This window comes from Mchenga conophoros, linkage group LG8 (assembly GCF_057382185.1).
Source record: "Mchenga conophoros isolate Kocher_MC1m ecotype Shallow Benthic linkage group LG8, M_conophoros_male_GT1.1, whole genome shotgun sequence".
In the NCBI taxonomy this organism is placed as follows: Eukaryota; Metazoa; Chordata; class Actinopteri; order Cichliformes; family Cichlidae; genus Mchenga; species Mchenga conophoros.
In genome coordinates this window covers 9,900,922-9,920,122 of record NC_140533.1, presented here as the reverse complement: position 1 = coordinate 9,920,122, position 19,201 = coordinate 9,900,922, and the positions used below count along the sequence as shown (strand labels likewise).

Sequence of the window (19,201 nt, the reverse complement as noted above, 5' to 3'; positions counted from 1 at the left end):
TCCTACATTTCAAAATTGATTAATTTAGATGGATAGTAAAAGGAAAAGAATTCATTTATTTTCCCATCCCAAAGTCAAATTAAATCAGTTTAACCCACAATACACACTTTCAGTCGGATCTTACACGCGACGCACGGCAGTGCTCCGATTACATCAAGTAGCACAGGACGTGGAAGCTAAAACACTGAATCCTCACCGGGTTTGCCAAAATGTTATCATACATTAATTTGAATTCTTCCTATTAAATATGAGAATATATTATATGATTTAATACTGAAAAACTGAACAAACTCAGTTTGGATTTTGTGTTTGAACATGAGAGGCACTCTCAAACCTTTAAAATGTACTTTAATTATTTTTAGATTATTCTTTTATCCTATCCTTCATGTACTTTATTTGAAATTGTTCAATAATGCAATGACTGGATTTTTCAATTATTGCTATTGTGAACTACAGAAAAATGAACTGAGCTGAGCCCAGTTATCTCTTGTTTGCGTGTGCAACCTCGGAAAAGCTCATTTTGATAATAATAATAATAATAATAATAATAATAATGGATTGCATTTATATAGCGCTTTTCAGGACCCCTCAAAGCGCTTACAATTCTACTATTCATTCACACACACATTCACACACTGGTGGAGGCAGCTACAGTTGTAGCCACAGCTGCCCTGGGGCAGACTGACAGAAGCGAGGCTGCCATATCGCACCATCGGCCCCTCTGGACATCACCAGTAGGCGTTAGGTGAAGTGTCTCGCCCAAAGACACAACGACCGAGACTGTCCGAGCCGGGGCTCGAACCGGCAACCTTCCAGTTACAAGACGAACTGCCAACTCTTTGAGCCACGATCGCCCTTAAATGGGGACCACTGAAACTCACCTCTGTCAGCATAAAGAAGTTCACCTACATATTTAATCCCTCAGATTTTTCTACTCACAAAGAAATCCTGTTGTAGCACAGAAAGAAATTGATCAGCAACTCCTTGGGCTTAATTTCTCAGAAATAATAAATGAGTAAAATTACAGGAAAAGTTCTGGCAGCGTTTTTGCTATGTCACAGAAAATGTCCTTTTTTTCCTGTAGTCCCATAGAAAAAACAAAAAACAAAAACAGGAACAGAAACTTTCCTGTCATTTGATTGTTTATCTATTTCGTTGTTGGCTTGGTGTTGTATGATTGACCATGAGGGATCAAAAGTTGCAAAAAATTACAATACAATAAAAAAATTTACAATTAAAAAATACAGTAGGAACTATAAAGTCCTTCAAAGCCATGAAGTGGACCAAATTACGGTGTTTGCCAGGATGATTCTGGCCCTTGGGCCTCGTGTTTGACAGTCCTGTGGTAAAATATGTTTAGAATGAAGATGTTAAAGGTTGGATAACAACAACTAGTTATTATTATTTCAATCATTAATCATTACTAAAATCTCTACATTTCTACCAGTAGTCTTTTTAGCCTTGAGTCACAGCAGAATGGCAACAGTAATAATAACCAAGCTAAGCTGAACTTTGAATAGTACACTATTATTGCATATTTCATACAGGCAGCAAATACAAAAGGACCTCTTTAGGTCTAGCACTGCTCGGCTTAAAACAATTTAAAGAAAATCATCAGCACTTTTCTCTGTGCTGAGTTAGTAACTGTATAAATCACTGCAATAAACACTGTAAATGTGGTGACAAGAAACATCCTCTGTGGGAGGATATGAGCTGCGTTCGGTGCAGCATTTTCAAATTTTTCCTGTCTGAACCTACAAAAGTTAGGTAGATGATATGCAGGGCAACAGCTAGAGAGAACTTTAAAAAAAAGTTCATTGTAGCCCCAAATAGAGGATAAGTATGTAAGTTCAGCAGAGTGGGAGTGGATAACTAAACTCAGCTGCATGCTGGGTAAAGCAGACGGGGGTAAGAGCGGGTAAATCTGATGTGTCAGATTAGGCTGTGCATGCCAGCACGGGTTTCATGCTATGTCGACACAACAAGGGACACCCTGCCTGCTTTCACAGATGTCAGAGCAGTAATAACACTAATGGACATCATGACAGACTCATCCTCTTGTGGAAAAACAGAAGTTTAAAGAGAGGCCAGGTGCTGTGTCTTGTTTGCAGAGATGAACAAGAGGGCAGAGCAGAAACTACTGTGGCATACTGATGCTGGTACAAGGCAGATGCTGTCCTCTTAAATCTGTCCTCTTACCTCCTGCTATCATAACACTGCTCTTTACTTGCTCCCCCACACTACTACACTCGTGTGATATCACAAGGACATATAAACATAAAGGTGATGTTTTATGAGCATCTCAGTTCTAAGCTTTATACTGTGTGTCACACAGACTGTTCAATCAAGATGGAAAAAAGAAGAAGCAGCAAGACCGACTGTTTAGTAAAGTCAAAACTAAGATTTTGCATTTTTGTATGTTATAGAACATCTGTTCACTAGATATTATGAAGCACGTTGGATTGGTACATCTAGAATAAAAGACTGATTAGAAGCAAGTCGTGCATCTTGGCATTGCCTTCATTTTAAATTCCTTATTTACATAAAAGGGGAGACAGCAACAATTTTCATTTCTATGGTCCGAAGGACTCGCATTCATGAAATCAAAAGACAGATCTGATTTTTAAAAATGATTTTACATTTTGATGTCGCCCAAAATGAGATTCTTCAAAGCCCACAAGTTATAGTACAACTGCTACAACACAAACACTGCAAAACATTACAGCTTCATTAACTGCTCAGTGCAGAGCGCCGACACATCGACATCTGTGGCTCGTTCCACCACAGCACTAAACTAATGCCATGCTAATTCACATGAATAAGTTAACCAAGTGAAACAATAACTACACCTTCATATATCATTTCTGTGATAAAGAGCAGAGATGCCTTGTAAACTTCAACTGTGTATAAGTCAGTGTGACACTACGGCTGGCCCATATATTTCCTGTTTGGGCTGTTAGCTGGTTCTTTGAGGGCAAAACCAGGACAACCCTCATCTTCTTACTCCTGTAGTTAGCCACATATTACAAAGCAAACTTTTCCCATCTGACTGCTCCCGCCACTGATGATGTAGCTGATATAAGAACTGACAAAGACTTAGAGTGAGTGATCAGCGATCTTAAAACATTTAGTTAGATTAGCTAAAGTGTAAGTGCAGTAACGACCCTGTTTCTGTCCTTTTCATGGTCAACATTAAACCCTTGTTTCTTCTCTGCTGTGGTAGTTAACTCAAGCAATGTCCATTAATAAGTCTCTAAAGTCATTTGTTGCAGGAGAAATTGGGGTTGTGTCAGAAAATGCAATGCAAATGCAAATTCCCACTACTGAGCCATAACGACTCAACAACATGGTCTTAAAGTGCAATCTAGATACATGACATTATAATAGCAGCACTAGCTAACATTTAACTGTCACTTTCCCTAGATGTAATCCTTGTTGTTTATTTGATTCTTAGTGTTATTTATGGTTTATTTTGATTTTCATTCATTGCTGAGCCTTTAGCTCTTCTCAACTCGTAGATCTAGTTCATGTTTTACATTTGTGGAGTCCCTTCTGTGGTTCCACCTTCTGTTACGTTCATGCATGTTCTATGGATCCTTGTTCCAGTGTGGTTGTTATTCGTCTGCTGCTTTGCTTTGCTAGGCCTTCCACTCTTGTGTTTTGCATTTACTTCTACTGCCTCATTGACTTCACCTGCAGGATTATACACCCCTGATTAGCCTTCTGTGTATTGTCCGTCTCTGCTTTTCTTTGTCATCTGTAATCCTATCCTGTCTGTTTCCCTCTGTCTTATCAAGTGGATGTTGTTGCCCTGCAATTCAGTTTACTGGATCTTTTGTTATTGGAATTCTGCATTCTGCATCCTCTCGCTGGACATCTACGCCGATCTGCCCCGATCGGGGATTATGAAATGGTCGTGTAATGACAGACGGAAAAGCTGAATATATAGCACACATATGTACACACAGCACAGCTAAATGTCACCTCCCAGAGAGACAGATAAGCAGGAGACAGGAGCTGCCAATGGAACAGAAGTGTAAAGTAGTCACATATGCGTCAGGGTCTCCACAAGTACTCTGTAAATTTGCTGCCAGCTTTTCGGTATTCAAGTCTGGAGGAGGGAAGGAAAAAAACTCTAAATAGATAGTCGGAACGACGGAATGTTGCCTGGCAACAGAAAAACTCATTTAGAAGTGAAAAGTAACTACACCCTACGGTATCAAACATTCTTACCCCCCTGAGATAAAATCAATGCCTTTGACCAAGACTTCGATCCTGCTTGAGAATCTCGAATTACTGTGTTTACAATGAAATAAATTCCTGCTGTGGTTTTTTCCCCCCTTTTAAAGAGAGAAAGGGCAGATTTAAGGACTTTATATGATAGAAGCCTCAGGCAATGCCGTTTTTTTCTCCCAGCAATTCGCATAGTTATTAGAAGCAACATTTAAACACAGTGCTTTGAAAGCATCTGGCACTTGGTGTCTATCAGGTATTTCCTGGAAAAGAAGGTTTTTCAGCACTACCTACTCAGGTGAAACAAAAAAAATTATCATAATGAGCTACCCTTAGTCATCACATTAAAGAAGAACATCAACCTGGGCTCTGATTTAGCCTGCAGTCCACTTGAATTAAGAGAAAGGACAGCAGTGGTACATGCTGGCAACAAAACAAGGTCAAAATGTTCCACAAAGTCAGCCCACACTGGACCACAGTGGGGCTGAAGAGGCTTCTCTCTTGATGCCTTGTTTAAACACTCTCAAAACTACGGGTCCGGATCATGAATAAAACATCGCATGCAATTCAACAATGCCCATGCAAGACCTTCACAACGTCTCCTTTGTCATAATTAAAAGCATATAACATGCATATTGCATAATATGCGAGCACAACATACTAAGACTTGTTAATAATTCACTGTGTAGTTTCTGATTAATTAATCAGGCCGGCCTCGGCACTCTACTCACTTTTTGTCACCGTATGCATAGATGGGCCAACCGCCACCAAGGGCCATGCTACTTTCAGGAAACCTAAACAAACGTTGAATGATTGTGATCACTGTTCACACCCTTGAATTCACATCAGACTGTTTTAGCATTTTGTGCATTTTAATGTATCACACTGCTATAAATGAGTAAAGCTCATGACCTGGCTAATATCTGCTGCAGATTTGAGGTATGATCACCAAACCCAGCGTGACCCATAACTTCACAGCTGTATCTTAAAGATGTAGTTTTTATACATAAGCAAGGAGCTGAATACATTTGGCATCAACAGAGGTCATGGACAATATAAAGAGACCGCTTGCATGGTTTTAGTTGCAGGAGGAACACAGGATACTTAAAAATCACTTAAACCATTTGATGCCAGAGAAACACCACATCTCCCACCTACCCCATGCTGTAGGTGATTCAGTGCCATTAATCAGCAGCACACATGAAATCTGTGTACTCTGGTTCAAAGTTTCAGCTCTGTTGCACTTCTAATCATGCACAACAGTGGCTTCAGAGTACACTCCTTCACCTTTGAGTACACCTGTTTTTACTGCAACAAGGTAAGAATTAAAGTCAGTGAATATAATCAAGCTTTTAAGGAGCTCTTAAGTTACACTTTAGAGATACTCTTAAAGCTTTTAATTGCCTTTCTAATAACCAGTGTAGTGCTGTGTGCATATCTTGACAGACTGTAGGATTAAAAGTGACTACCCACCTCTACTGCTCTCTTAGTACTTTGATAATGCTCAATGACCACAGGGGAACTATCCTACTATTAATGCCAGGGTACGCTTGAAACAAGCTACCCTGACAATTATCAGACCTGTTTTCTGACCTCATCTGCAGGAAAAGTTTTCATAGCTCTTCAAAGGGTGCAAACTTTAGGATAACTTTTCCTCAAAGGCATTCATGGGCTCGTGCTCATTTACGCTTCCAGAAATAACAGGCAAAGCATGTTGGTTTACTCGTTTCAGAAAATTCCCAAAACTGTGAAGGTGCTGAACCTCAGAAGTAAATCAGTTTACAGTTTATATCCTATAAAAGTACATATTTTGAACCTTCCTATGGAAAATATTTGTGAATTCCCTGCTGTAGAGAAACTATTTCACCCCTGGACTGTTTGAGCCCTGAAAAACAAACCAAAAAGAAAAAAAGATTTGGGGGTCTGATAATAATGTCTCTTTGATGTCATCACTCTGCCTCCTCTGTGCCTCAACATTAGCAGAAGGGAGGAGGAAGCTGACAGACATGAACAGGGAACACTTAGGCTGTAAGCGTGGGCTGGTCCCTGACAAATCAGCTGTTTAAAGGCTGTCATAAGCAGAGAGCGTGCATGTGTGTTACATCTTCTGTTTTACTTAGTTAAACAGCTGGACAGTCTCACCTAAAGCATATGCAGATGCAAGAGTGGGCGGTGGGGGTGTCGCATTAGCTCAATAACAGGACTGAAGAGACACAGAATGAAAACAAAGACTGATCAGGTCCAAACTAGCACTGACTTTGGGTGTTGACACTAAAGGTGAAGATACCATGAACAATATTAAAATCTCTAATGTTTGCCATAATCAATGATCTCTTGAAGACACCAAAAAACCTACTGCATTAGGTTTGCCTACTTTAACAGACTTTGAGTCAGAGTTATGCAACTTAAATGTAACAAGACTCCAGGATGTAATTACAGTCTTTATTTTGTTTATTCCTGGCCTCATCAATCCTGCGTTTCCTTGGGACCTTGTTAGAACAAAGACGCAAAGGTAGGACTTACATGTAAAAGCTTTAGAGTAATTAATTTAGTGAAGTAAGAGGCATTCATCAAGTAACCTTCTGTTATTCACTGTACAGTGAATCTTTAAAGTGATTATGTCAGAGAGTAATGACCCACCTGCAGCCTGACATTGGACAGGAAAAAGCCAGTGATCACATTTAAATGAGACAAAAAAAAAAAACAAAAAACCACATGATTTATGTGAGGCAGATGAAAGTTACATAAGTGGTCCAATCAGGGTGCTAGTTTAACTGCCCAAAAAGCCAGGCACATACTTGCACATGCAGGGTTAGCTGTTACATGATAGAAGTATGTATCAAAAACTCGTCCATAAGTTTCCCTGCAAACATAAATCCATAGCGTAGCTGATGTTCTTTGACAACTTCAGAAACGTGTCTCTCTGAAATGTCAGTCACGTGTGTGCATTTATGTGCGCTCTTGTTAACAGGCATGAAACAGAGAGTAGGAGCCATGTAATACAGTTAGTAAGGGGTGTGTATTCACCCAGTTCCTCTGTTACCTGATATTCACTGACAGCCGCTGTGTTTCATCCCTAACACAGCGAATCACAGCAGAGCGCATATTCACGGTGCAGATAAAGCGCTTTTGAAGGTCTTTCTCCTTCTCTCTCCCTTGCAACACACCAAGTACCCTATTCCTAACATTAACATTTCTCCATCATTAGCTGGATATAATGGTGTGAGGCTCTGTGTGTGTATGTATCAAAGTCCGCTTTGGATTTGCAAAGTGTGTCTGTGATGGTGGAACCCTTGAATGAGACTAAAAGCACAACAGACAATAGGAAAAACAGATGGACTGGCAGCGTTTGTGAATGCGCGTTTCAATCAAGTCCTGGCATTGTAAACAGACAGGAGACAAATTAAAGGACAAACTACAATACGCTGTCTTAGAGTAAGGTGCCTCCACGCGCATCCAAAACAGCTTTAATACACCTTGACATTGATTTTTCAGGCCTCTGGGGCTTGTCTGGAGGGCAAAGCATCTGTCTGCTAAATGCAAGGTGGTCTATTCAGTGCCCTATGGATAGGAGCACTGTTATGCTAGAATATATCATTCCCATCAGAATAGAAATGTTTCATTAGAGTATTAAAGTTCTAAACGTGAACTATAAAGGCCAAAATGCCCCCATCAGCATAAAGGACCAAGGATCTCCTCACTGTAGGAATGAAGTTCAGGTTTTTTTCTTCCATGCATGTGGCTTAGGACATTTAATCCCTCCATAGCCAATTGTTCTGGGAAAACAACTGTTTTTTAATAAAGTAAAACTACATATTCTGATAGCATTGAGTTAGGGTAATCACCAATAATGACACATGACTCAGAGGGGTAAATTATTATATGTCATCCCCAAGAAATGACACTGCAAAACATTTACATAATCTTTACATTTCAGCTAGATTTACAGCTTCCTTTAAGCCAGATGCTCTGACCACAGGACAGACAGCTACTTCACCTCACACCATATTAGGAGATTAAGCCCAATGTTTCTGCTAGCTAGCTGGATACTGATACATTTTATATGTACACATATTAAGCTCTTATCTATTAATTTGTTCTTTTTTTCATTAACCATAAATAAATACGGTTTAAATGCTGATTAATGCTACACATGTACCTATGAGGGGGTTAGACATAAGGCACATGACTTTTTATAGTAAGTCATGTGCCTTATGACAACTCCATGTAGAAAACTGTGCTACAGCTAAGCAAGCACATGATTGTACAGTCACACCAATCTCTGTTCAATATATGATTCATTTTATGATATATTTAACTTCAACTAGAACAAAATGTATCCAGAAGAAACATCTTTTTTCAGCTTACAGTATATTTTCTTATTTCAATTTGGAACTATTCAATCCAGGGTGTGAGTTTGAGTAAACGCGCTGATATACTCCATTCCTGTTTTCAAAAGCAGCCCTGCTCTGTACTTCACCTGAGGTCATCACTGATACAAAAACTACAAAGTACTCCCAGGGAGCCAGAAACAAACGCTCACTGGACTGAAATAACAGGGAAACTCAACACGGCAGGCCTGCTGCTTACTGATACAACCAGGTACACAGGAACAAATACACAATAAATACACAACTAAATGCCATATACAAACTACATGCACTTACTTTCGCACACATACGCAGACACACGCACACATTTTGTTGTTTCTCTGCTTTGCTTGTACACAGAGACACAAACACTAACAACCACTTAATATTTATCATATTTTGAAGCGGTTCATCCCTCCGCCTGCTGCTGCATTTGATTTTAGTCAAGACCAAAGACTTTGAACTCTGTTTCCTCTCCCAACCTTTGTGCCTGGAACACCGGATTTTAGCATAAATGGTCAAATCAAATGAAATTTACAGACATAACAGAGGTCAAACAAAATGTAACTAATATGAAACAACTACATTTAATGCAAGCAAAAGGTCAAAGACTTTCAGATTTTGAATAAAAACAGAATATTATATATGCAAATCATTTAAACTGCATATCTGATTCAAAATAATCCAACGGCAACATAGAAAATGCTGGATTTGTGACTAAATAAAGGCTCATTTTAAATCAACAATGCCAGAAAACACTTTTTTTTTTTTAAAAACTGGGCTGGGCACATGGTAATACGGGAATGAAGCCGTCTTGCATTCGTTGTTTTGCTTCATAATACACTTCTTTTAATGGGTAAGAAGTCTGGACTGCAGCCAGGCCAGTTTAGCACCTGCACTCTTTCACTGCTGTTGGAACACATTTAGAAACTAGGTTTGGCATTTCCTAAAATACTCTGCCTAGATATGCAGTATATGTTGCTCCAAAAACTTCGGTGTTCATAAAATCTTCACACATATGAGAGTTACCGCACCGAGTCCAGTAACACCCTCCCTGGCGTTTGTGTGCCGATACCAACTGAGCCATTTCCTCTTTAGCCTAAAGGACTATGCTTTCACAATTTCTAGAAGTATTTTAACATTAGCGCGGTAACAGAGTGAGAAAGATCTGCTCTGACACAACTTTTTGGTTGCTGGTGTCAAATTCAAAATAATAAAATGGGGATAAAATCCAAGCATTGGAGTTCTGTAGTGTGTGAACCACTAATTCGTCTCTATGTCGATTCACAGTTGTTGAAAGAGAAACAAAAGCATTTCTACTCATGTGCTGCTTCCAATTAAATATAGGTAATAAACAATATGTAAGTCATTGCATTCTGTTTTTCTTGACATCTACCATCCGAACTTTTTTGGAAGCATGTGTTTCTCTTCGAGAAGAAAGTGGTGTCCCTGCTTTAAAACGTGCTCAGAGTGTAACAAAGCCTGGACTACTTTTTCTGTCATGATGGGCGACTTTCAGGAGATGGTAAAAACCAATAATTCACACAGACTGCACTGTAATGGGCTTTCAAAGAGCTTTCCAGAACACGATGACACCAACTGTCAAGGCCTTTGATAGACACGTGCACTTCCACATGATACCACATCACAATGTGAGACAGACACACACACACTGATGGCCTCCTGCTTCTTCTTACATATGCAGTGCCTGCAAACACAGCGTTCGGTCCGCTTTCTATCCATGAAAGTGCGCCGTCTTTGAAGGTGGGAAGTCACACCGCATCGTTTTGGCTGTGGCAGCACTAAATCCAACCAGCCACAGAATTGAGGTCAGAGCCAAATTATCCCCCAAAGGTTGTAGGCAGACAGTGGAGAACAGGATGAAGAAGAGTAAGGGAATGGTGCGATGAGGAGAAAGGTGGGGGCTCTCCAACCAGACAGAAGGGACACAAGCTTTGAGAACCCAGGCAAGCAGATGAAACCGGTAAAAGAGGAGGAGTGATAAACTGATGTGGTTGTTAAGGTTGCCTTTTTCCCCTCTACAGAGCTTACCATCTTAAAAGGCTCCAATCAGTTTTTACAGTCTGATATAAAATTTTATGAACATTATGCAAGGAAAGACCTCTTTTATGGGGTTTAATGCACAATATATTGAAATATATTTCAGTAGGAGTGCTTCCTATAATCAAATGAATTCGTTTGGGATTTTATTTGGATTCTCTGAAACAAAAAATACACATTTGTTTAAGAGGCCAAGAACACACTGCCTGTATTTCTTAACAGCAGCCGATCCACATCATACTGTATCATACTGCACTGACCACATCACACTTGTCTGTCACCTTTTCATATGACAGACAAACACAGTTTTCTGGATTTATAGTAAATATGCACTTTAATTGTTTATGATAAACAGCTGTTATTATTTGTACAGTTTTTATTGTCTTCTTCATTTTGGTTTAAGAATATTTTGGAGGGAGAAATGTCATGCTTCTGATATTTTTATATGCTTACACTTTAGCTCAGTTCAATTCACAAATTTTGAAGATTCATATTGACAGACATGTTTAGAGTTCAGTTTTTCTGGTTTGTTTTTTTTGCTTGCGATTCATTTGTTGCACGTTTCTCTGTGATTCTGCTGTGATGTGTTTCTGTAACAGGTTGTGTTGGGTTCTTCTGCGGCTCTGCTGTAATTGATTTTTTTGGTTGTTGCTTGGTATTATTTGTGTGTCTGTTTGCAAGATTATTGAAAAAGTTATGGACAGATGTGAACAACAGTTTTATCAGAGGCAACTTAGCAATGATTAACAATGTGAAACTGGACATTTCAGCTACCAAACAGCTTAGCAGGGACACACAATTCATCATTGCTGAAGTGGGTAAGTGAGAGACAGAGCGAGGGTTGAGGTGGCTGACAGTGAGACAAAGACACACATTAGATTTACTATCAGCTCACCTTGTTCCCTATGGCTTTCTTGGGTGGGAAGTTGAAGGTGTCCACCTGAGGAAACTGTGATCTCAGATGATTGTGGAGCTCCCTGAATTCGGTGTAACGCCTGTACACATTCCACTCATTGTCCAGGATGCGGATATACACCTGAAGACATGCAGACACATCACCATGGTTGTCATCAGTATCAACACAAAGATAAGTTAGATTAGCATGTCCTGATTTTCAAAAGTTCGATATACAGTTTAGGACCTCCATCTATAATTAAATCTAATTTCAGTTACAACACTATAATATGTAACCTAATTTCGATATTCTTGAAAATGTCAAACACACCAACGACCCGCTGTTATGCAACAGCCATTCTGCAGTTCACATATTGGTCATCAGGCTCTTGACGGTGCTTTACAATAACCCTTGTAAATGTGTATTTTCACTTACATATTGCAGCACATAACAGAAAGAGTCTATAGACGTAGCTGTGCAGTCACCATTTCTATGCGCCATTAGCTGCTTTATTCAGACTCACAAGAGATAGAGAGAGCAGAAAGAAAAGAAAAGATGAGCTTATTACAAGAAAGAGGGGGAGTCGGCTTCCATTTTCATAGCAGAAAACGACTGCACAGAGACAAAAGAGAGAGCAGAACAGCTTTTGAAAATTCAATTTTAAAGTGGCCTACCACAAAAAATACAGCTTTGATTCAAGTATATGAAAACAGAAACTGATTTAAAAATCCACCAAATGAACTTCAGCATAGCCCCCCCACTGCCAAGCAAATCAACAAACGCCCAAACTGTGGTTCAATAATGAACCGCGTCCCTTTCAAACCCACATAATACTGAATGTGTCCATAATGGAAATCACGCTTTTATGTATAAAAGCTGTGATAGAGTACGTTAAAATGATAATGAACACTGAGGCAACCTTAAAAATGGAGAAACCCCGAGTAGAAACATCCACGCTGCAATGCTGTGCAAAAGTCTTGAGCCACCTCACATTTTCAAGTATTCTTCATATTTTCCTAGGAAAACTGGAAATGGGTTCAGTTTGTCATTGAAACGTGGAAAAACATACACAGAAGTAACAGCTTATCATGCAAAAACAGAGTTTGAATAATTTGAACACATTTATTTCTTTAACTAGTCTTCAGGAAGAGTTCTCCAGACTTCTTGGAGGACATTCAAAGCTACTTTGGATGTTGGCTGCCTTGTGTTCTGTTCTGTTGCGATGACTGTAGAAATGGAAACAAATTGTATCGTTGCAAGATGCTGCTAGTAACAAAAGACTAAAGATATCATTTAAAACTGTTTGTCTGTCACGTCTAGACAACACTGAATTATCCTTTGAGTTAGGTGCTATTTTTATGCTTAAATGATTTATAGGTCAGTGTTAAGTGGCTTAACTCTGAAAGACCTTCAGAAAATCTGGAGAACTACTGTTCATGACCACCACAGACTCCTTCAGAGCAGATATAAAGAAACGAAAACATTTTACAGAGTACTATACATTGATGGTTATCTTTAATGTAAACTTTGTATTTACATAACTCAGCTTACTAACTCTAGGTCTGTGATTAGCAGACTGATTTACAGCTACAGGAAATCTTTCTACATTTTGTTCATGTCGGCCTCAAAGGTGGTTTGACAGACAAAGGAGGGAGCAGATAATGACAGAATTTTTTTACTTTGAGGCAACATTTGCTTTACACCACTGAACTTTTGTCAGCATGGATGCTACCGTGCAGTCTAGACTACATAACAAACATAAGAAAATGTGGCACTTTTGACAGCCATTAAGAGCAAACCAGCAGCTGAAGCTCTCCAGAATGTTTCATGGTGAATATCTCAGCAACAGTAATAGGCAGGTCTAGACAGGGTTAAAGTTATAAAGGTAAACTTTAACTAAAACCGCATGATTGTTTAAAAATAGCATTTAATTCATTACAAAAGATATAAATGATAAATATCACACTATGACTCCATCTCCTTCACTTTGTTAATTGATTTCATCTACAGCACAATCACTGACTAGTGTGATAATATGCTTACAAAAAATATGAATTTAATACATTGTATCCCCAATAAAAACTAGTTGGTCAAGGTTCTGTTTAAGCAGCTTGTTGTGTGGAGAGCAGCCGTGCACAAGCAACGACCTAAATCTGGTAAGTGACAGTGGTTCATGACAAGATGGAAGAAGACAAGGCCACTAATGGACCGAAGACCTGTCATCTCAGCACTTCACATCTGACCTACAGAAGCACATTTAAGTTTCCACCAACTTCAGAGAAGCACTGCCCCGATACAGTACGGTCTAATTGTGTGTGTGCGTTGATCAAAGTGGATGATGGAGACTCAGCTGACAAAACTGGGGCATGATGACGTCCTTATTCAAGACACATTAAAGCTGCTTTGACGTTGTACAGGTCTTCTTTTTGTTTACGGTAGATATTCTGACAGCTGATGGGAAAAACACAGGTGTAATTAATCGCACATCAACAACAACAGCTACTCTGCATTAGATGAGCTAGTTTCTAGTACCTGCTCACTGTCACTACTTTTGCTGACATAATGTGTTCAAGTATAGAAGTTCAAGTACGTATTGATTCTAACACATACATGTTGGAAAATGAGTGAAGAATACAAACGACTTAAACTGTGCTTTGAGCACACCCAACATATCGGGTGTCCTAGCCCAGCTTTCTCAGCATGACCGCTTTCCTTACACAATAACCTCATAAATATTAGAGGTGGGGAACTAATACAACTAACAGGGCTGAGCATGTAACCCATATCATGCGAGATGATTGCAGGCCCTACTTTCTCTCCCACTTTTCCTGTCCACTTTCAAACTGTGAAATATAAGAGAATCTTCTAGCCACATGCAATATTTTAGTTTCACATGCTTAATTGGCTTGCAGTTTTCTCCTCCTAGAACTGGTGTGAAAGTCTAATGAGGTTTTAGGTCATATTTTTGCAGAAATAGAGACATTCTCAAACTTTTTCACCAACTGTATTGTCACGTCTGAACCACAACAGCTGCATTAGCAACAATAAGACGACAGAATCTGTGCAGTTTCTCAGCCATCACATGGCTCCTTACATATGGCTGTGTGAAGCTTAATCCACTTTACAGCGTCTCATTGGCATACTTATTTATGGCAACGCATTAGCCTTTGCACACAGCTACCAGCTCCTTTCCCTTGACAGGTCACAAATCTCTCTCATTATCTCCAACAAAGATCTTGGCACCATCTAAATTGTATCCCTAATGTTTGAGCACTGGTGGTTTGATATCTCCAATAAAACCAGTTTTCAAACAGTGACGTGGCCTTTAATGATGATTCAGATAGACCTTGTGGAAGAGAGTTGATGGGTTTGCGCTGTTCCTGAAAGCTTAACTGTGATGGACGCAGTCCTATTGTCAGTATTTGAATGGCTTAAAAGAATATCTGAGAAAACATAATAATACGCTTAATAAAAATACGCCCTCAGCGGGTCAACACAAAAAGGAAAGAAAAAGCATTTGGCTGCAAAAGCATAAGAAAGACTTTTTTGTTAGTACTAAAATCCATTCGGTGTGCTGAATATACCAACAAAATTAACTCAGTTACCTCAGTATTAAACTCCCAGCTTTGAGCTTCTGCCTTGAGAAACAGGCTAAAAAGTGCGAGCATTATTCATAATTCTTAACACAACCATAACTTCACATCTTTGCGTACTCTCACTGGTGCAGGTAGAGAAAGTTCCCTGTTTATGCCTGGAATTCCCACTTTTTGGGAACTATATGCACTTGAAACACATTTTTCTCTGGACAGATGCTAATTTTTTAGAAATTATTATTCGTACACAAATATATTAGCATTTTTTTTTTCAAGTTTGCTGCCATTATCCTGTGTACTTTAAGGTTGTGTTTAATTCACATAAATAACTTGTGTTACTTATTTATCTAATTTTCAAATCAAGAGCAGTTCGTCTACAGAAAGTGTGAACACTGCTGATGGTTAACGGTGTTCTCACAGCTGTTTAGACTCTTTTTAACATTCACCACAAGCGTGGTCACTGCTAAACAACTTTCACTATGCTTATATAGTGAATCTCGCTGTGCACTGTATTTTTCCAGAACATTTGTATGTCAAAAGGCTGCTATGTGCTTCCATTTATTCATTAGCATCCCCTTTAACAGACACCTCAGTGACTGAAAGCTGGTCTGAGGTCCCCATAAGTCCACATATCCACAAAAACGTATTCAAAGTTTTTTACAACGTAAATTATCTAGAACATCCAAACAGCACACAGTGACAGAACCATTTCCGCAGTTTATCCAGAGTAGCTGACAGCCGAACATCTTCCTGTGAAAACGAGCCCTTGTATACTATGAAAACCCTTCGGAAACAAAGATCTGAAACAAAGTCTGTGAACAGATAATTGCAGCTATTTCTTTCCTTGACATTTAACTGGATCTTTAGCCTGAGGGTATTCCAACAAGCAGGTTGAAATGGGAGTAACTGTGAGCACAGCTAAGAAATTCAGAAAGTGCGGATGATAATTGATGTATTTCTCCATCTTATATCTTCCAGCACCACAGGAGACCCACAGAGAAAGCCCTGTTGCTCAATTTCCAGTTTTAACAATATGCAACTACAGGGCACAGAGAAAAGATGGCTAATTATGGCTTTCATTCAATGTCTGACATCATGAATATCACTGTTTTTTGGAGGCAGCTTAAGCGGCTCACACTTAAGCTCTGAAAGATGGACATAGCCACCCTGACATCACTCGTAGGATAAGTCTCAAAGTGAAGCCTTGAGCTGGTGGTTGTGGTCATCTTGGTGTACTAAGACCAGATGTGATGGGCTAAGGACAGGTGGATCTGACAGTAGAGGTGACATGTACAAAATGAACATGCTATCATTACTTACTCATTAACTCAACACTAGTACTTGAGGTCATACACCCAACTAAGACAGCGTTTGCTAAGGTCGTACATCAAAGGTGCCAAACTTTTAAAGTCTGTTTTTCCCATAAAACACTTTAAAAAGAGGTTTAAGGCATTTCTGCATCCTTTTCACATTTCAGACCCAGAACCTCCATCGATCTGTAATAACGTGGCCTCTGCAAACATACAATTTACAATAGCTTTGAGCAAAAACAGATGTAACAAAGACGTTGAAAAAAACAAACAAACAAAAGTGCTTTAATTAAAAAACAAGTACCTGCAAGCTACACGGTTACTGTATGAATTAATGATAAATTTACAAAATAAACAACTAAAGAGGAAACAAATCTTTTGAAGCCTCAGAAAGACACAACAGACACCTGACTGTCATGAAATATTTGTGGATGTATGTTTGTTGAGAAGGGGAGAATAAGAGGTTTGCTCAAACCAAAGGAAAAGCAGCAGAGTTTCATATTATCACCAGTCTCTTGCAGGCCTAACCAGCTGCCCAATTAGGCAGAAAATAGAATCCATTTGGAGGCTTTAGAAGGGAGAAGAGCAGCGAAGGACCATGGAGAAAAGAGGAGTAATGTGCCCTTCCCCCATCTAGGTTAGCAATATAATCTGGTCTCTTCGGCCCAGACTGAAAGTCCAGACTATTGGGTGGACTGGCATTCATGGTCCCCAGAGGATGGCTTGTAATGTTTTTCTTGATTCCTTAACCCAGAGGTATCAAAGATAAGCCTCGGGGGTCATACTCAGCCAGACAAAGACTCCAACCCCGTCCACACTGCTCTTCTTCATGTTTTCCAACATAAGGTCAAAGCAGGCTGTATCTGGCCCACGATGTAAAATGATTTTGACATCCTGCGCTAATCTTTCCAGCTGAAATAATTATGAGGTTCGCACATCTTTGGTTTTGTGCAAAATATCTCAATAATGTACTCTATTGACTACTAAACAAAAGGATGTTTGTATCACCTTCATAAGTTAAAATGACAAGATGAACTCAAAGCACCACCTCCCAAAGGTAGCTGGTAAAATTTGGTCTATCAACAGAGGCCAATGAAAGTTTCTACGAATGGAGACGGGTCTCTCCACTATATGAACGCATAAACTTGCAGAAAGTTCATATTTCTATTATGTTTGCCACATCCTTTTCCAGGACGGTTGGTCTCATTTAATCGCGCTCTGTCACTGTGATTAGTTTCTTTCAATTTTTTAAAAGACACGTAATTATAAAGTAAGCACAACTAACTGTTCTTGAGCCAGTTTTAATTCAGTTAAAATTTGAAAACAGGTTAATCGGAAATGAAAACTCATAAGTAATGACAATTTAAACAGCCATAATTCAAAAAACAAAGAGATCATATAATAAGACAGAACCATTTATGAATCTGTGTTACTTGTTTATCTAAAAAAGGATCAAAGAAGAAGCAAAAACAAACAGAAGGTAGTGAATGGCTGATTATTGTCTTTGAATGCAGCAAAGGCGTTTGTTTTGGAGCGCTGGCATCCTGCAGAATTAGACGCTGAAATAACAAATCAGACGAGGAAGAGATAAGGAGGAGGTGAAGGGGAGGTAGATGAATGTTGGTGAAAGATTAGAGAGGAGGAGGAGGAGGAGGAGGAACTAAAGATGTTCAGGACAAGGGGCAACTACATTTAGACAACTACGAAAACAAAAATCAAGAAACAAGGAAACAGACGCAGGACCAGGGAAAAAAATGGTGACGATTAAGAGAGGACGGAGGTGTGTGGATGGAAAATAAACTATGCATCTCTTTGATGAGTGTGTTTGCTTTTAACCTGTTTAGACCAGATGTGACATGTTTGTATTAAACGATCCGATCACACAATCAAATGGGGAAATTAAGGTTTGACTGAATGATTGATGAATGACCCGGAAAGCAATGGGTGGTGAGAAAATTAATAAGAGATTTTATTTACCTGGTTTTTTAAAACTAGTTTTGTTGATTTGGGTTTCATTTAAACATGGCCATTTCATTGATGGAAAAAATGCATGAATTACTGCCAAACAAGCCAACGCTCTCCTCACCTTTAGCACCCAGTTGTTCTGGGTGCAAATCAATCCAGAATGCTTAACGTGAGTCAGGAAACACTGCAGAGGATGCTACAGTGTAGAAAGCTGCTATCTCAAAGACCAACAGCCTGCTGTGTACTCTTTATATTCATTTGCATGGATTAACTGATGAAGCAAAGCACCTTTGCTGCCTCAGTGAGAAAAGTCAACAGGAGATAACTTGAAAAACTGGAAGGAGCTCGTATATATTTGCAACTGACATAAAGATTGAGGGGAAACAAGTTTTCATACAATATTGAAAATATTCCTAGAATTCTTATTTGCGGTGCACACATCAATAAGCCACTATTGTGTTGCTCCCATTAGCTGGTAATATGTGACAAAGCCAGTGTTTCATGTAGGATTCTTCTCATTAAAATATAATAACTGAAACTAAAGGCGCCTGCACAGGGAAGGCTTTTCCACCGATTTTACCAAGTACCCGAGCTTCTCTTGCATCTCTGTTTGAAGCAACTCTGGAAAAGGAAAAAGGGGGTTTATATTAAACAGTTCTGTTTTCTATTTATCTGTCACATCACTCGACAAATCAAAGACACAAACACATTTCCATCTGCTACAGAGCATATTGATGCTTTAGGAAAACTAAATTACCTAAGCTAAAACTTGTT

The 19,201-nt window shown here is 39.2% G+C and overlaps 1 protein-coding gene across 2 annotated transcripts in view; it reads right to left on the bottom strand.

Moving 5' to 3' along the window:
* Positions 1–19,201, bottom strand: part of snx29 (sorting nexin 29) — a 145,144-nt gene that overhangs the window by 12,413 nt on the left and 113,530 nt on the right. For both annotated transcript variants that reach the window (XM_085283943.1, XM_085283944.1), the window contains one exon: positions 11,560–11,700. In XM_085283943.1, coding sequence (XP_085140069.1) covers positions 11,560–11,700 — 141 coding nt within the window. The remainder of the gene's footprint in view (positions 1–11,559; positions 11,701–19,201) is intronic.